The sequence below is a fragment of the Leptinotarsa decemlineata genome, unplaced genomic scaffold (assembly GCF_025532065.1).
Source record: "Leptinotarsa decemlineata unplaced genomic scaffold, Ldec_3_MD MMD2_P_RNA_scaffold_12, whole genome shotgun sequence".
NCBI classification, from domain to species: domain Eukaryota; kingdom Metazoa; phylum Arthropoda; class Insecta; order Coleoptera; family Chrysomelidae; genus Leptinotarsa; species Leptinotarsa decemlineata.
Genome location: NW_027412526.1, coordinates 5,953,209 through 5,972,452, shown reverse-complemented (window position 1 = coordinate 5,972,452; position 19,244 = coordinate 5,953,209). Strand labels below are relative to the sequence as shown.

The 19,244-nt window shown below is 35.2% G+C and overlaps 2 protein-coding genes across 3 annotated transcripts in view; both read left to right on the top strand.

Annotated features, from left to right (window-relative positions):
* The window catches only part of LOC111501813 (succinyl-CoA:acetate/propanoyl-CoA:succinate CoA transferase), a 37,245-nt gene extending 31,308 nt beyond the window's left edge, over positions 1–5,937 (top strand). The window contains exons 7-8 of the mRNA XM_023155729.2: positions 348–581; positions 3,656–5,937. Of these exons, the coding sequence (XP_023011497.2) occupies positions 348–581; positions 3,656–3,840 (419 nt within the window). The 3' untranslated portion in view covers positions 3,841–5,937. The remainder of the gene's footprint in view (positions 1–347; positions 582–3,655) is intronic.
* A 584-nt stretch (positions 5,938–6,521) lies between these two features.
* On the top strand, positions 6,522–18,064 carry LOC111501814 (uncharacterized). 2 transcript variants are annotated; one of them, XM_023155730.2, is made up of 8 exons: positions 6,522–7,893; positions 9,374–9,658; positions 11,266–11,410; positions 11,468–11,854; positions 14,626–14,670; positions 14,754–14,852; positions 16,290–16,640; positions 17,658–18,064. In XM_023155730.2, the coding sequence occupies exons 1-8, from the start codon at positions 7,657–7,659 to the stop codon at positions 18,005–18,007; spliced, it is 1,899 nt and encodes a 632-aa protein (XP_023011498.2). In that variant the 5' UTR covers positions 6,522–7,656; the 3' UTR covers positions 18,008–18,064. The 2 variants fall into 2 exon arrangements, with proteins under 2 accessions (XP_023011498.2, XP_023011499.2); XM_023155731.2 differs by having other exon boundaries at positions 7,325–7,893; positions 9,392–9,658.
* Positions 18,065–19,244: the final 1,180 nt, after the last annotated feature.

The following is a 19,244-nucleotide window of genomic DNA, read 5'->3' as shown; positions in this document are numbered from 1 at the left end:
CCCTGTATATGATTTTATTTCGAACGAATTTTTCTTAAAAGTTTAAAGAGTAAAGTTATACTTCTCTATTATTTCATCTTGAGGTCCATGAAAAATAGTTCAAAGTTTAAGTAATAATAAGTGTGCACATACTTCTGTTCGAGAGATTTGTGTCATTTTTTTTTCAAATTTATGAATATTTATCCTGTTTTACCGACAATTTAGTTCAGTTTGTAACTGTGAGATGCCACTCTCGTATAATCTCGTTCATTTATGTGAGACAAGAACATAATTTTGAAAGCATTTCATATTTCCATTTGACTTTCATAATAATTCACAAAAAATGTACAATCATGTCATATTAATAGGTATCATCGCCAGACAACCCCAAATGACAGCAATAAACTCGTGTATAGAAGTGGATATAACGGGGCAGATATCATCCGATTCTATCGGTACAAGAATGTACTCTGGTTTCGGAGGACAAGTCGATTTCATCAGAGGAGCTGCTGAAGGACTCGATGGAAAAGGGAAGCCCATAATTGCCTTACCTTCTTCCACAAACAAGGGAGAATCCAAGATAACCCCAATACTTAAACCAGGTATGATTTTTATCAATAAGTTGCTTTCTCGCGGGGTTTGTTTTATGAATTCAATGAGTAGAATACAGTTTTGCTGGTAGGAAGAAACACCCATGACAAGTTGATAGTCAACAATTACCAATCCAAGTTTGATTGAAAGTGTCTTTACTACTACTTTACCCTCCACTGCAGTACGAAATAAATTATTGTGACAGGCAGGAAGTATCTGTTTTCATATTCCAAACATAGATGGAATGCTGTATCTTTCAACAGTGTGTTTGTTTGGCAAGACTTAAAGTGATACCAAAAACATATTATTGTTCAATGAAAGCAAAATGTTTTTTTCTGGGATGATAATTGGGGTCGCTGCATAAGGGTTGTAGATATTGACAAAAAACTTTGCAAAATACTCTTTTCATTTTGAATTCAGGAGTAAAGTTTAGATGGGTTGGCTTTTATTGAATTTTCTCCTGATAGATACTGTATACCCGGTAAAAACTGTTTTTTCAAAATATCTGTCATTGTGAGACGTCTGTCAATAGATCAAGATAGATTATAATTATATAAAACATAAGCATATAACATATTCCATGATAGTTTTCAAACTAACGAAAATGCGTATTTTTTTTCAGTCAATGGGAAACCTATATTTCTACTGGCATATTCAAAATTTTTTTTTTCGATACTTCAAGGCTATATGGAAGCCCATCATTTAATTTAAAGAATGCAATTATTTTGACTTCTTAAAAATCGGTTTACAGATCATGTGATTATGACCATTATGTGTGAGATGTTTATTTTGGGAGGTTATATGTAGATTATTTTTATGCTTCAAATATTTAGTGATACATATTGGCATTAATAATAATAATAATAATACATAATAATAATTTATCGCACAAAGGAAACCGTTACAACGTAGAAGTATCATAGGCTGACCTAAATAATGTGCAACAAAGTGAGCAAACCTGTGAGAAATCAAATTCTTGTATATGTTGAAAACAAGCAGCGTAATAAGTATAAATAGTAGATATGATACATAAGCATTATTCCAAATCTCTAGAAATGATGCATAAAAATAAATTAAAAAAATACAAGAGAAACAAACACTTGAGGTAAAAGTGAAAAATATAAATATTGTTTTAGAAAGTAATATAACAATCTATACTACACTATTAACACATGCATGGACAATGCAATATATCTCAGAAAATACAGTGCATTCCTTTAATGTCCCCCCCTTCAGTTTTTTGAACCTCTTGGCAAATGCTTCACAACCTACTACAAAATGCTGGAACATTTAATAATTTCCTGAAGACAAACACATTAATATCGATATTTCTAGAAATATTCCTTTTTATCTGCCATATGGCAATTCCAACAACCTCATAAGGTTTGTTAAGTCATTTTTTGTTTCTAAAAACGACAAAAAGTGTCAGTACTACAATGAACATCATTGTTCAGTTAGAATTTTTTCATTTAGTTTTCGGTTTTACCAGTAGAAAGGTACAACGTCAACAATCTATCAATATTGGGAAACCATATTGTAGGACCTCTATTTACTAATCAAAATTTAACAGGGGAACTATATTTGAATATGCTGGAAACCACTGTTGACCCTCTCATCACTGAAATCGTCGAAGCGAATCCTAATGAATTCGATATGGATTTTGTATTCCAAAAAGATGCTGCACCACCACATTCCTCCAGATAAGTAAGAAACTATTTGGATACTACTTTTCCCGGTCGTTGGATTGGCCGTCGAGGTCCTGCCAGCCCGCTCGCCAAATTTGACACCTTTGAACTTTTTTTATGAGGCTATTTTTAAGCAAAAGGTGTATGAAACTGAACCTGCTTCAATATTGGATATACGGCAGAGAATAATAAATATTTGCAGAGATATTGACGTTACTGTGTTCGAAAATGTTCGACATGAAATATCGGATAGGCTGTTCATATGTCAAGAAGTTCAAGGCAACCATTTCGAGCATCTTCTGAACTTATCAAGCTTATTACCTCATATTATGTAGTTAAATGTCAATGTATTCAGGCAATTATTAAAAGTTCCGCCATTTTGTAGTAGTTGAAGATATTGACATCATATTCAGGGTTGTGAAATATTCGTCAGGAGCTTCAAAATGATGTGTCACAAGACCCCCCTTTCCTTTTAATTTTTTTTCCCAGATGGCGCCCAGTCGCCATCTTGAAAGTTCCATCTGTCAATTTCACTTCAAAATAAAGTTTTCATGCATCAATTTCATTATCCTAAATTTCAATTTTTTGAGTTGACCCGTTCAAAAAATAAAAGTGGGGGGACATTAAAGAAATGCACTGTATATATCATGGACATGGTTCATAATCAGAAGAGACTTTACTGTTGACCAACGTACTATATCATGAAGAGGGTTTTTGATTTGTAGATGTATATCAACCATGAAGGTCGATTTGATATAACCTTTCAGCTTATTTTTGAATTGTTCGATATCATTAATTTCTGAGATATATTGCGGAAGGCGCCCGTAGAGTTTCGGGTCCAAAAATTAAAAATTCTTCTACCCGATAGACTTTAAAGCTGGAGAAGGCAAGTAAGTATTGTGTTTCTGCCTAGTGTTATAGTGGTGTTCATTAGTTATCAGAGTGGATTTAGTTTTATGCTGTTCAACATTCAAATTGAAAAAAAAAACTGTCTCAGGTCCGAGATTGAAGTTCACAGCTGGTTTAGCATCGGCTTTGGTAATATGTTGGCCGTAGGTCCAAAGCACGACAGATACTAGCTACCAAATAGCATAGGGATGACAGGATTTTAAATTCACAGTAATTTATTTCTGAATGTGTCTCGAAAATTGCGTTTATTTTCCCTGATTAGCGCACATTGATTGAGCTTGAGCAGGTCATTGATCAGAACGTATCTTTGCAAAGTTAATGCCCGAATCCATATTCATTTTGAGGTAACACAGACATATGACTGCGCATTTTTGGTGAGTTGATATGCAAGGATTCATTTTTCTTGGCTAATTCAAATCCAGTATTTCATTTTATAATTGGACATTGTGCACAGTATATAACACAATGACGGAAAATACTATTGTTTCCAGGTGCTGGAGTGGTTACAACAAGAGCTCACGCCCATTATGTCGTCACTGAATATGGTATCGCTTACCTCTTTGGCAAGTCGCTCAGACAAAGAGCTCACGCCTTGATTAATATTGCTCACCCGGATCATCGGGAAACTTTGGAGAAAGCAGCCTTCGAACGCCTTAAAGTGATGCCATCAGCGTAGATTTAAGAATAAACTTTTATTTTTACACATTTTAACCTAAATATATGTCTAAATATGTTATTTTTACAGTTACCATAGGAACGACTCTCTCTTGTTTGAATTCACGCATTTAAAATCTGGATACTAGGAGCATTTCGAGACATTTTTCGTTTTCAGCGGAGTTTTGAATTGAATTCGTTGGTTTCTGGGTTTGTTGACATGGTCAGCTGGTTGCGGAAGACGAATGCTGAGGCTTTGCTAATCACATGCTAAATTGTTTGGCTTCAGATTCTCACTTTACCCCATCAGTGATGGATGTGGCTTCATTCCTATTGGTTTAGTTGATAGGCCTGATCCATGTGTTAAGTGCAGGCAACTAGGCTTGTTCGTGTTAATTTCCTCTAGTTAAAGTTCATATGTTTATAAATTTTCAAACTGACAAATACAGCTCAATAGTTGAATAAAAACTCCAAGTAAAGACGTCTCAACACATCTGTGGGACCATACTTGAAGAATGTCTTCGGTGGAATCAAGTAGAATGAGCTGAAATTGAGGTAGCAATATGATCCAAGAAAGAGAATGCACATCAATTGGATAAAAAGCTTTTCCTAACTTTCTGTTTCAATTTATTCATACCGTAGCATTTCCAATCCTCAGGTATATGGTTATGAATTTTTCTTGGCAAAAAGTCAGTTTGTTTTTGTTTCTTTGACACAATAACAAGAAAGACTACTGATACCAGTGTTGTGGTCGAAAATTAGATAACCCTTAATGCATTTGTCTTTATTATAAAATAGCTTCCGGAATGTGAATGTAGGGAAGTGAGAGAATCTCCATTTCTATTTGGCAATAGTTAAAATGATTTTCTTTGCCTTACTTATAAATGTCTATCTAGAATCATCCCACGAAGCAGAACACTATATCTCAAATGGCAAATGATGGCTCCATAGTATCTCCAGGAATACCATCTCCCTGAAATTTCTCAGAACGAAGTTACTTTTCGATAATATCAGTCCAAGCGACTTTCAAGCGATTTTACATTGATCATATCCGCTGCGACCTTCCAATTTTTAGTGAAACTGATACATTTGGTTTCGTTTTTACATAAATTATTCGAATAGAAATACTTCTTCATTTCTGCCAGTATTTCTCGTAATCTTATTGAAATTTTCATTACTTGTTAAGAAAGTTGCATACTTGTATATTATGGAAAATAGTGGTCCCAGCACTGATCCTAGTGGGACTCCGTGCTTATTTATTCTCTTCTACGATTCAATATTGTTCTTTCAAGAAAGTTTGAACGAGGATGAGAGCTGGATATTGCGAAATCCATATTTCTGAAGTTTTACTAGTAGAATATCAAGGAAGACATCGTCGAAGGTTTTAAACAAGTCACATAATATTGCACGAGTGTTTATTCCAATAGAACACTGCGTTTTTCGCCTCAACGCTTTTGACATTTACCTCAGTTGTAGATGAAACGTCACGAAGCCACTATCAACAACCTCAGAAAATAAAATCAATTTCTGACCATGAAAGTTTACATACATTCTTATTACCTGGTGAATATTCTTGGGGCCGGTTTGTCAACTTCCTTTGTTTTCATATTGTGGTAGTTGAGGAACTCTGGAAAATTGGCAATAACATTACAGATTGGTAAATGATTTTAACTCCACTAATGAACAGTTGAAAGAAGCACAAAAAAGACAGAAAATGAAAACATTAATATAATTGGTCTGCATGAAGATCCTCTTGGTATTCAGAAACAAATAATTTATAGTTCCAATAGTTGATTGAAAATTTTAATATAGGTACATTATGAAGCAAATGTTCAATTAAGTCAATATTTTTCTTTCTGATATCGATGATAACAGATTAAGAAAACACATTATCATAATACAACAATTACTCTTTTATTTTGTTTTTGTTGGATTTTTTTTGTTTATTTTCAGGCCGTTGAGAAATATTGGCAAATAAATCTTCAAAAATTTATTGTTAACTGAGAAATCTGATCAGAGATGAAGTTCTTTCCTAATGAATTTCTTAGCAATTCGGAGAGGACTTATTGACTGCCTATTTGTAACAAAATTTACAACAAAATTAAAATGTTGGTAGCAATTGAAGTATTTCATTTTCTATTATTTGTTATTATTATCATTATTATGTTTTCTACAATGAAAAAAAATAGGAGTGCGGGGAAATGTAGAAAATATGAAGAAAATTACTATGGAGAATCGTCGATTCACTTTAGAGAAGTTGCTGAGGATATCGTCATATCGGTTGGCTAATGCCATTCAATTTTTTCGGAAATTTTGGGCATGAAGCGTGTGGTAGCGAAGTTCGTTCCAAAATTGCTAAATGTTAACCAAAAAAAACATCGCATGAGCATCCAGATCTGCTCAATAGGGTCGTTACTGGAGACGAATCATGGGTATATGGTTATGATATCGAAACCAAACTCCAATTTACCCGATGGTAGAGTCCAGGAAAGCCAAGACCAAAAAAGCACACCAAGTTCCATCAAATGTCAAGGTTTTGCTCACTGTTTCCTTCAATTACCGTGGCTTAGTTCATCAGGAAATCTTGCCACATGGTCATACGATCAATGAGGAGTATTGTCTTGAAGTTATGCGCCGCTTGCGAGAAGCAATATGAAGAAAACTTCTGGTATTATGGGAAAACAATTCATGGCTTTTGGCATAACGATAATTCACCTGCTCACTCCTTGTTGCTTGTTCGTATTTTTTTGACCAAAAACAACACCGTTATCATGCTTCAGCCACCGTATTCACCAGATTTGGCCCTCTGCGACTTATTCCTGTTATCAAGATTGAAGAGGCCTGTGAAAGGACGGCGTATTGGGACGATTAAGGAGGTAGAAACCGAATTGCTGAGAGAGTTCAAGGAAATACCAAAGAGTGCATATCGGAAGAACTGCTTAGAGGATTGGGGGCTGAAGAGGACTACTTTGACGGGAACAAAATAGAAATTGATGATAAAATAAATATTTTTGAAGAAAGTCAAAGTTTACCTTATCAATTGAATAGAACTGGCCAATAATTGATGGAAATCCATATGAAAAAACTAATGAATATAGTTTATTGTATGATTTTCACTATAAAGGATTTTACAAAAGCCGCGACACGTGTTTCGCTATACAATAAAACAGTTTTATGCCTCTGGACACACCCTACATTTTGTTTTATGAAAGAGAGGACATTGGCAGACCAAGATCCTCAGACGATGTCGTGCTGCAGGTTTTTCCGGGTTTTCATGTAGCTGAAAAAGCAAATGTGCTATTGGAATCAATTAATTTTTGTTGTTTCAAAGTTTCATGATTTGTCGAATAGACCCACTAACTTTGAACCTAACCTAACTATTCAAGAGATATTCGCCAAAAAACGAAAATGTGTGACGTTTGCCACCGAATACAAAAACAAAACACAAGTGGAATCGACAGGGACTTTTGACATTCGGGTAATAATAACATGTTTAAAGTATGTACAACAATCCAGCTTGTTGGGAATTATTGCAAACTGGAATGTCCTTTTTATCTGGGCTACTAGTTGGCTAATCACAACACTCATCAGTGCTGATGAGTGTGAAAGCATCTGTCAGTGTCATATACTTGACGCTTTACACAATCTGATTCCCGAACAATTTTTTAAACGGTGTTTTCCGTGCTTAGAGCTACTATTTGTCGCAAATTCTAGGAAAGTGTTTTTATAAAACTCCGGTTTATTGTCTTGAGCACTTTGAGAATATTGCTACATCCACTCTCGCATTGAAAACTCACAGAAATTCCATTGTTCCTGAAGCAATTTGTAGGGAATTCAAATGGACCTGGAAAATTTGGCTTCTTCCATAGAGGATTTGACTGATAATGCAAGGAAAAGTGGAGACCAGATTCGTAGGAAATGTTATCGTAAAGGAGATGTTATTTGTTACGCTAAACCTGAAAACATTAATATGTTTCACAAACAGTCTCAAAAAAAGGTTGATTCAGAAAGCAGGCCCAGTCTGGAAAGCGATGGTCACACAGATACGATTAACTCAGGAGAGTCTTTGTTCAAGGTAGGTCAATATTATTAATTCTTCGATTCTTTCAAAGCTGTTCAATAGTGTATAATATATGCAGAATAAAATCGATTTTTATTTCTTTTGATACAGCAGAGTCTCAGTTAATGAAACTAAATATAGACGAACCACATACACAGCTTTGTCTAGTAGAAAATATTTGTACTGCTTTTTCCAAATGAATCGATTTTGATTTTTTCTGTATTATATTGTAGGTAATATCAAGTGATTGAATAATCATCCATTAATATCGAGTAATTTTTTTTGTACTGTAGTCATCGGACTACAATACGAAATATCCTACTTATTGTTTGTTTCTTGATAATATAAATTTTGTTTTTTCAATGACTCATTTTATACTATTATTCTCAACGCACATTCTTGAATTATATACTTGAATCATTTATATTATATTATGAGAAGACTCGGACCTAATACTGTTCCCTGAGGAATGCCAAACACATGGTCTTAAGGGGATGATACAGTATTAATAAATTTGATAACTTCCAATCAAGAAATAACATGTGTATCAACAGATTTGTATCAGTGGTTTTAAAAACTCTTTGAATAACATTCTCACAAGGATTTTGTAAATCTAAAGAAATGAACTTTAAACATTCAAGCCAGTCTCGAATATACCTATACAGTAGGTTCAATGGACTGACGCCTATCAGAAAACAACTACTCCTCTGGCTAATACCACGAACGGCGTTGGATTATATCCGACAGGCGTCAGTGCAGGAATCTACACAAAAAATTTATTGCATATGGAATTGGCAATACAACTGACCTTCAATTTTGGAACGGGCACACTCGCAGACAGGTTTCGGGCTCATTAGCCACTCATCAGTGCAAGATAGTGGCCATCATCGACCTAAAGTCAATGATAGTCCTTAATTGAAAATCGGAATTCTTTCAGAGTATTTCATTCCTCTTCCCAAGTTGGAGCGAACAACAAAATGTCACTCCATCCTCAAACAAGGATTTTGTTTGAAATTCAGATAGGTATGTAGTTAATTTTTTTTCAATAGTTAACCTGTTGCTATTTCATTTCTAATTATTGTTCTCATACTATATCGATGGGACGATATTCCTCAACATTCTTTTTTTCAAATGACGATTTTAAAATTGTTGTGACAATTTCGTTAATCAGAATTCTTTTTTAATTTTCACTTTCTCACAATAACATTCAATTTTAATAAAACAATAATTTTGAATTAATCAAATTGATGCTGTTGATCTTTCAAAATAATGGTTTTGGGATATCAAGTACAGTATAGAATCTATAAATCTTAACTGAGATAATTTTGAAAAATTATAAAATAGTTCGCAAAAAGAAATTCGTTCCTACTTTTTGTAAAAAGGCGACTTTTGTGTCCAAAATTCATGTTATTCAATTGATTGATTGTTATTCAATCACCTTGAATAATTTCTTTCGATGTTAAAGTATTTGTGGCTGTTGTTTGACGTATTATAGGCATTTACATTTGAACAGAGTCCGAACGACGAGGACACAGAAAAATGTATCGCTTTTTGGAAAAGTGTCATGGAAAAAAACCTGAGCCCAATAAAATGCACAATCATTGAGAATACGAAGAATCGATCCTCTGTAACTTCCCAAGAAGAAAAATCAGAAGAAGAGGAAGTGAACGAAAGCAACGATAACAATGAAGATGTTGCCGCAAAAATACACGAAGAATACAGGAATATGTGGTTATCAGCGCTGAGAGAGATTCAAAAGAAGAAACTGAATGAAGTTAAGGTAAGGTAATGAAATCAATATTCCAAGTCGAATTATGAAACTCACATAATATACTTTTTTTGGGAGGAGTATGAATTATTCTTCTATATGATATTTCAGTTATTTCGGAATTACACATACAGAAAAACTAGACGTCCTAATAAGTGTACAAATCGTTTAATAAAGTTTCAAAGTTTTGTTAACAAAAAATTCGTACTTGGTAAATTATTTTGATTACATGAATGTTCTAGGAAAATGTTTTTTCATATTTTTAATCGAATATAAAGGAGTGCAAAGTCTTCCTTTTGTATTAGGTGTTTCAATTAGAACCATTGAAAGAGTGGTTAAAGAAGGGGTGCAACTATACTTTCTGCAAATAACGGAGATGAAAAATTTTCCACCCCAAGAAAGAAGCGGCCTAGAAGAGAAAAAAAAATCTGTTTTAAAATATGTTTTTCCGTTAACCAGCTGTCGCACCCCTACGAACGACAACCCACAGAAGTCGAAACTTGTGCGAGCTAAGGATTAACGAGGTCTTACCTTTTAACGTGTGATTCCTAACACGGGTAGGACGATAGCAAGTGAAGATCGATCGTTCAGACTAGGGCTTGAACCACCGACCAACACATCAGTCAATTCGAGTGAGTGAACAAATCACCCACGCCGAACCACTTGGCTATCAACCGACCAGTCGACTGATATTCCCCAGTATAAGTATTCCAATATTAGACGGATTATTTACTACTTTCAGGGTGTGTTCCAACATAAAATTAATGGCGTTTTGGGAATTGTGGCTTCCCAAACATGTCTTCGTAGAAAATAGGTTTCAAATGGAGGACTGAAAGTAATAGAAAAATTTTAATGCAGAAAATGGACATTAGAGCATTGAGGGTCAAGTATTTACAAAAAATCAATTATTTTCGTAGCCAACAACGACCAATTGTGTTTCTTCCAAGAACTGGACGGATGAATTAACCATAGGGTTATTTAAAAATATTGCGAAGGGACCAAAAGTCATTATTGTCCATGCAGGGAGTGACATGGGTTTTATTCCTATTTGTCGGCTTATATTTAAATCAGGCACAACATCAAGGGATTATCATTCTGAAATGAATTCTGAAATCTGGTATCTGTGAAATCTTAGGCCACATGTGACCCATTGTACATCCTCCCAAAGAGTTGTCCTCCTAGGTCATCGTCCATCCTGTCCTTTCCAGGAAGGCAGGTATAGGCCAAGACTCGCCGAACATACACTCCTTTTGGCAACCTTGAGGTGTCTCACGGTGGCCTCCGCGAAGGTTTTGGATGGTGCAGCGATATTACTGTCGTTGCGCGGCTTCTTCAACCTTCTTGGGGTTCCCTCCGTGGAGGTAGACCGAAGCTCATGGCGCACGTCGAAGGAAGTGCCCTTGCTGTTGGAGGTAATCTGCTATGTCCAGCCTCAAGCGGTAGATTGGGGTGGACATTTCTGTTCATACTTATCTATTTATCCTTTGTTTTTTATGGAATTATTTTCCAGCAGCTTGACTTGGTTATAAACAAAATAATAATGAATTATCTGTATTCATTTAACGATCATTTTAGAAAATAGCCCGTATACTGTATTTGTGTACATTATAACTTTGCAGTTGACCCACAAGACACGATGTAAGATGTGCGATTCTATAACATCTCCAGCTGAGCAATATGTACAAGAAGTGGATGAGCGAGCGATTAAAAAGGATATCAAGGAATTGAATAACTGGAAGCCTGTATCTACCAAGAAACAAATAAGTGAGTTGAATCCAATCAAATAACAAGTCATTTGATTTGATTCGAATATTTTCCTAGAAACTTCTAGAAAAACAGATGAAAGAAGTACTAGTTCCACGGATAGTTCGGTTATAGGTACATCCACCGTGACAAAAAGACACGAAACCCAAAAGAGTCAATACTCAAAACGCGAAACTTCAGAAAATGTGAAAAGTATTTTCGATAAATCAAAAGCAGGCGAAGCGCCTGATTCCATTGAAGAGAGGGCTTCAAAGAACCGTGTTCCTGACACAAAGACTTACGTATACAAGGATGTCATCGCAGAAAAAAAGAAAAATGGCGACTACAGCAAATGGAGGAGCAATGCTGTTAAAAATGTTTGCAACTGTAAAAATGAAGGGTGTCGTTGCAACATTAACCCCGCTGTAATAGCAATTGAGAAAAATAAATCAAACCTCTCATTGGGTAGGTGGTATCTATAAAGAAAACTATTTCTTACCTCGACTAGATAAATTTCAATCTAACTTTAATAAACACATAAATATTAGATTGTAGAATTAATGCTGTGGACAGGCCAACGTATAGACTCTCTTCCAGACACATATCCCTGTGATAAGCTATATCATTGCTTCCGGCTGGTAAATTTCTGAATGAGGATTCCGTAACGGTTTCGTAGAATATTCAAAACTCAATATATTTTTCTGTCACTTCAGATATTGCTTTGCTTTATCGAATTTGCTCTATCCACTCGACAAGCAATTCTCTGATTTAGCCGTAACACTACCTCTGTACCTAAACCAAGTTAAAAACAAATTGCACGAACAGAATCTTCAGTCTACATAATATTTATTCATCAATAATGATGAAAAGTTTTTCACCCGATTAAAAAAAAAACACTAACGGTAGATTTCCACTTGAATGTTTATAATACCGCGATAGGTATCCAAAGCATGCAAAGACGCAACAGTCCGCTGGAAAGGTTATGGTATCAATATTTTGGGATGCGCATATTAGTATAATATTCATCGACCATCTTGAAAAAGGAAAAACCATCAACAGCAACTATTACATAACGTTATTGGAGCGTTTGAAGAACGAACTTGCGGAAAAAGGGCCCCGTACGAAGAAAAGGAAAGTGCCGTTTCATCAAGACAATGTACCGTGTCACAAATCAATGAAAACGTTGGCAAAATTGCATGAATTGGGCTTCGAATTGCTTCCCCATCCGCCGTATTCTCCACATCTGGCCCCCAACGACTTTTTTCTGATCTCAGACCTCAAGGAATGCTTTCTGAAAAAAAAAACAGCGCCGATGAAAACGTAATCATCGGAGCTGAGGCCTATTCTGAGGCTAAAGACGTACTATGAAAATGGTATCGAAAAATTGTATGACAGCTATAATTGTATGGCGAAACACGTGTCGCGGTTTTGTAAAAACTTTCAGGTGGAAATATCACATTGAAGTGTGTTTTTTGAATACTTTATAATGGATTTTCGTAAAAAATCTGTCAGTTCTATCATGTTTTTCAGCCTTTTAATGTACCGTTTTTGTTTTAGATGAAAAACATTCTGAACCGACTACCCAGCTGATTTTGGGAATCTGCTAAGGAAATAGGATTAATTGACCTTTATATTTTTTATTTATATAATTCAATGTATGCTTCAATAAAGTCATGAAAGTCATATAATTTAATTTTCAACAAATAATTGTAATACATATTGAACATATCTTACCTAATGAATAAGAAGTTGAATCATTCCAAGGATTGCTTGTAGAGGGGAGCTATTTGATGAATAATATAATATAAATTAATGTACGAATCCTGTGAATATATTGAAACAATTTCTTATTATATAAATCAATTAAATGATATATTTTCGTGGAGTTTACCACGCGAATATTATAGATGGCTAATTAAACTTTATAAACATCAAAATCTTGAATGTAAAAGATGTTCCAAATCAATTGTGCTGCTTTGTTATTATTAGAGATGAGAAATCATTCAGAGCAGTCCATTGGTTGATAGTCAGAGCATCCATTGGTTGATAGTCAGAGCAGTCCAATGGCTGATAGTCAGAGTCAGAAATGCTTTATTGTCATAAAAGGTTAGGTTTTGTTGACATAGCAGGCTCAAGAACTAAAACAATCTGAAACATTAAAATAACAGTCAAGAATCAAAAGTTGCAATTATAAGTTGCAAAGGCACCCGAAAGAAATTCCTCAATACTAAAATAAGCTTTATCTAGCAGAAGTTTTTTACTTTTTACTCTTTTTCGAAACTGTTTGTAGCAGGTTAACTTTCTGATTGAAAGGGGGACATGATTGAAATATTTTTTGCTATTATAAAGAATCGAGTTTTTAATTTTTGCTGTTGACGTAATAGGAAGAGGAATATTGAATGTGAGACGAGTGGCATAACTTCGAGTTCAGTTCGAGATGTTATCTTTGTGCATTAGGCAGACTGTTTCTAAAATAGAGACTGTTAAGATGAGATAATTTGAAAGAGGGGCTCACAGGAATCTTGGACTCAGCTCTGGTAATGAATCTCACTGCTCTTTTTTGAATTGTGAAAACTTGACTCAATTAAGTTTTGACAGCTGCTCCCCCAGAAACAAACTCCGTACAGAAAGTGGGTTTCGAAAAAGTGCATAGTATGCTTTTCTAGCAGAGTGATAGCCCAAAGAGTTAGAGATAGACCTTATCGCAACAACTTGGGGATAATTTTTTGCATAGTATACTAATATGCGTTCCAAATTTGAAGTCTATGTTGAGACCTAAAAATTTGTTCTCTAGTTTATGATCAATGATGTGTTCTTCAAGAATTATATGATCCAGGTTACATTTAAAGGACATTATATTAGTCTTTGATAAATTGAAAGATAATAAATTGGCATACTTTGGACAGTTTCTTAAAGAAAACTTAACAGTATTAGTAGACACAATTAGTATTTACATAGATCACTACAAAGGGACATTTATTGATCCTAAGAAACTAGTGTTTATAAGCAAACAATAAACAAAAAAAATCCATTATCACGATGAAATATTTTAAACAATAAAATGTTATTTGATTCAAGCAAATTAGTTGCTTCGCACTGGAAGCTGCAGAGAAAGTAGAAGAAGACACATGGCAACGACTCTCAATTGTTCTTTCTTCCTTCAATTTTGACGAGTTTGAAAAAAGCTACTAGTTCAATTTGAAAGATATTAACAATATCATGTTTTTTTTCAACAGGGGCAATAAATACCTACAGAAATGCAGTTCCGAAAAAAAATGAAGGTAATACTCACTTTCAGCACTAACATTCAATTCACACAAACTGATAATTATATGACAATTAATTGGCTATTATTGTCTACCAGTAGGTGCATTGGGACAACGTAATAATTCTGTTTCAAAGTGTACGGAACCTCTATTGGAAAAAAAGCCCGAACAGTGTGCAAATAAGGAAGGTATTCAAGGTAAGAAATCCAATCAATAAGACTGAGAATGTGTTTGAAATAGATATAATATTTTGACGTTTTCCCCGTGGTTTTCACAATAATTGTCTACACTGTACAATAATTAAACTTAACTTTATTTCGGTGTTGATACAACCAAATACTTTAATTAAAGCTAATATTCAAATGTACATCGTCTTATTTGCACTGTAATTTGACTTGACTTTCGATCGTGTGGTGTGTGTAGCATTTATATATGGTAATCGAAGTAATTTGAAGCCTATAAGGAATTCGCTAGAAGTCTATGGAAGCGACGCCAAAACTAAAACAGTCGCGAAGCGCAAGTCGCGCCACGTCACAATTAATTCACGACGGCCAGCGGCGGCCGGTGTTATTCTTTTTCAGGGGATGATCTACAACAATATTTACATTTGGAGAAAAATCCAAGTATCATCTTACCTTAGGCATAATGCTGGCGAGTCGTTCGGAATAATTAGATACATATAGAGGTTAATGCAGTCAAGCAGCTGGAAAATAATTCCATGAAAATAAAAAGATAAATAGATAAGTACTATTCTGATCATTCCAATTTTGATTTCAATTCAAGAGCCACCGGTAGACAGCTGTTTCAGTCTGTTGGGCATCGTCAGTACCGTCAGTACAAAATGTGAATAACCAAGAAAGTACTTGATGAAAATAACTGCGTAGAAACGCAAGCGAGACATAAGTGGAACCCATCTATTGATGTGACATCCAAGTCAACTTGCCAAGTATTTATGTCAGTGTTGGTGGTTTGACCAATCAACCGACAACTGCGATAGCAGAAATTTGGGAAGCTATCCTGGCATTCCAGGATATATACCTGAGGTATATAAAAGTTGAGTAAATTCTCTAGGTAATTATCTGAGAAGATAGTTTCTACTGGTGATTATGTGGGGTATATAAAAGTTAGAGTGAAGAATAAGTTTCAGTATGTTATTCACATTGTACATCCTCCCGAGGAGTTGTCCTTCTAGGTCATCGCCCATCCTGTCCTTTCTAGGAAGGTGGACAGGTCAGTAGGAGGCATTATATCGGCAGGTGTAGGCCAAGACTCGCCGAACACACACTCTCTTTGGCAACCTTCAGGTGTCTCACGGTGGCCTCCGCGAAGGTTTTGGAACGACATTACTGTCGTTGCGCGGCTTCTTAATTCTTTTTGGGGTTCCCTCTGTGGAGGTGCACAAGTGAGGGCGCTTTCCTGCAGGGGCAGTCGATTCCTGCTACTCCTGCTATGAAAATACTTTGTTAAGTGGTGATTATTGGTAAATTTTTGACCTTTGTATTCAGAATGTGCCTAATAAAATATTCTGCTTCAAATGTTTTCACGAGTATATATGAAAATTAATGATTTAATCATATTCATAGTGTTGATACTAATAGGATATTCTTCTTATGTAAGTTTATCTCTTCTTCTAGTCGATTCATTCAGAAGCCAAAGTACGAGAGCGCTAATGAACAATAATAATCCTTCCGGATACGCCATATCTCGCAAAAGGACTCTGTCCCTCTTTTTACAGTGCACTTGCAGCAATACCTCGTGCGATTGCGCTTCTCGAAAAGAAATTTTGTCGAGGACACCAGAAGCATCATCGGAGTGGGTTATCCCGAAACGGACAATTGTTCCTCTCGAGAAAAGGCGAAGTTCCTTGGAAATTTACAAAAAAACTCTCAGCAAAACCAAAACGTTTGACAAAACGGAAAATGAACAGTCATCCATTCAGATTAAGAACCGTGTTCCTGATGAAACTTCTATCGCGAATGAAACTGGTAAGTAAATCTCAGTAAAAATTGTTATTCAGTCAAAATGCTTTATCTGAACGTATAGAAGCATAACATAAAGTTTCTGGTGGTTTTGGAGTATTTCGACAGGTGAAATCCCTTACAACAGAAGAGACTTTGGAAAACGCCACAAGTATGGTCAGTGCTTACAAAGACGATTTGGAGAGCAACCTAGGCGACGAATTAGTGCAGTTCGATGAACTGCTAAAAACAGATGTATGTGGTTCCAGAAGCTTTGGTTCCAGAACCAAAGCTTTGGTTCCAGAACCAAAGCTTCTGGAACTGCAATTTTATAAACCTTTATCAAATAATTCCTTATAATCATGTTTCTCAAACGCAGAAATCGCCTTTCGAATTTACTTGTCTCTCATGATCACTAACTGCAGTGGCGAACGTTCTTTTTCAACGTCAAGTTGAAACACAATGGGCCAAGAACTTCCTAATCATACAACTTTGATGAATATGATTTGCACAAAGAAGTTGATATATGAAAGTGTCATCTCTGAATTTACCCATATTAAATCCAGAAAAGTTTATTAGTAACAGTTTTGTTTTATTCAATACCCTTAGGCCCCGCGCTGGCTTAACCCGACACTGCCTTGCAGTTCACTGTTTGGACTGAATTTTTGTTGCAGGCGTATCCAAGTTTCATATACATTAATTAATCATATACACATCAACTCACTGAAACGACTGTTACACACCTGCACATCCAAAATGGCTGAAACTTTTGTGGGTATCTGGCAACAGATGAACAATGAAATTCACTAGCTTTTATTTACGAGTGCTGCCATCTTCATGTTGAAGTTGAAAACTTTCTAGACCACCCCCGTAGTTATGAAGTGGTTTAGATAAAGTGCGACTCAATACAAAAACCTTTTTCATGTCACTTCCCAAATAATATATTTCTCGTATATTGTGCGTGAATCACAATTGTTAAATTTCTTTATAGTAGAATTACTTCGTTCCTTATAGAGTTTTACCTTGATCCAAACTTTTTTTCAGATGCGAACAAAGATAATTTTTCGCCTGAGACTTTTGTTGCTCAACATAAACCATCATCTCTTCATATACGTGGTTCACGTAAACTAGGAAAATCTATCTCGTTAATGTTGAAAACTTGTTACTGCAGCAACAAGGATTGCGATTGTTATGAAATAGAGCAGGTACACAGAGAACCCTCCATTATAATAAATCAAGATACGTATGACGTACCCAAAAGGATTCCTGTTAAAAGGGTGGATTCTCTGGAGGTCATAAAGAAACGGGTCAGCTCAATTTTGGATCCGGACAAACTAAGAAGCCTGCAACTTTTATATCCGCCATATAATTTTGACGACAATACATCAAACTGACCAGAAAATATGCCGAGCTGGAAAACACCTTTGTTGAAATAAATTCTGACTAAACCACTTGTTGTATTACTCATAGATTTTGAAAACTTTGGGACTTACTGAAATTTTCAGTTCATTATTCTGGGGACAATCTACATAAGATAGTCGCATGAACTATTCATATATCTATCCACTTGTAAAATTTAGTAAAAAAATCAGAAGAAATTTTCAATTCTTCAGAAGGGTACACTTCCGTTTTAGGAAAAAGGTAAGACCTCGTTAATCCTTAGCTCCTTAATCCTTAGCACAAGTTTCGGCTTCTGAGGGTTGCCGTTCGTAGGGGTGCGACAGCTGGTTAACGGAAAAACAGATTTTAAACAGACAGAACAGAATATACAATAAAAATACACTCACCCTTCGGATGGTATTCTCGCTGAAAGTAAATTACTAATTTAAAAACTTCCCACATTAATATCTTCAAATTAATAATATAAGGAATAGAAAAATAGCACAATTTTATTGTCAAGGGGGACACTTTCTAGGACCACCCTTGTGGTTCAACCCTCCAGAAGGGGTAGATGTTAACCTTAGAATCACGAGGGCTACAAATATTCCTTGAAAGTGTTCCCCTTGACAATAAAATTCACCTGTTTCTTCGATTCCTCATATTGTTTACTGGTAGGAAGATATTAATGTGGGAAGTTCTCAAACTGACACCCCGTATAAATATAGTTGCCTTATATCTAGTAATTTACTCTTAGCGAGAATACTACCCGAAATGAAAGTTATTTTCTATTTTATATTATTTTGAGTGTATTCTTCTGAAGAATTAATATCCTTTTCTGTTTTTTTACTCTCTAATGGGGAATGTTCCTCCTGACGAAAATCAAGTAGTTTTCATAAAAAAGCTCTAAAACAACACATTTTAAACTTATCATTTCAATCTTTTTCTTTAAAAATTATTTAAATACTTTAAAAAGAGGAATGAAATAATGCATTCAACATTTAAAGGGATTCGTTTCTATTTCTCCATTGGCAACATCGGTTACAGCTAATAAAGGACAACGAGTCTGTTACATGTATGAAACAAAGATGACATATTTCAGAGGCGTGCTGTTCTGTTTACTTATGTTCAGAGTTCCAAAACATTCTGTGACATATGACATTTTGTGCACCTAACCTATCTTCTATATAAATAAATAACAAAACAACTGTTGTTTATGTAGCTTGTGGAGGTGGTATTGAACTATAATTTACA

What these genes read in the sequence shown, in the direction of transcription:
- LOC111501814 (XM_023155730.2), top strand. Translation starts at nt 7,657, where the DNA reads ATGGACCTGGAAAATTTGGCTTCTTCCATAGAGGATTTGACTGATAAT. An exon ending in ATCTACCAAGAAACAAATAA is followed by an intron (nt 11,411 to 11,467) that starts GTGAGTTGAATC and finishes ATATTTTCCTAG; the next exon opens with AAACTTCTAGAAAAACAGAT. An exon ending in TAAATCAAACCTCTCATTGG is followed by an intron (nt 11,855 to 14,625) that starts GTAGGTGGTATC and finishes TTTTTTCAACAG; the next exon opens with GGGCAATAAATACCTACAGA.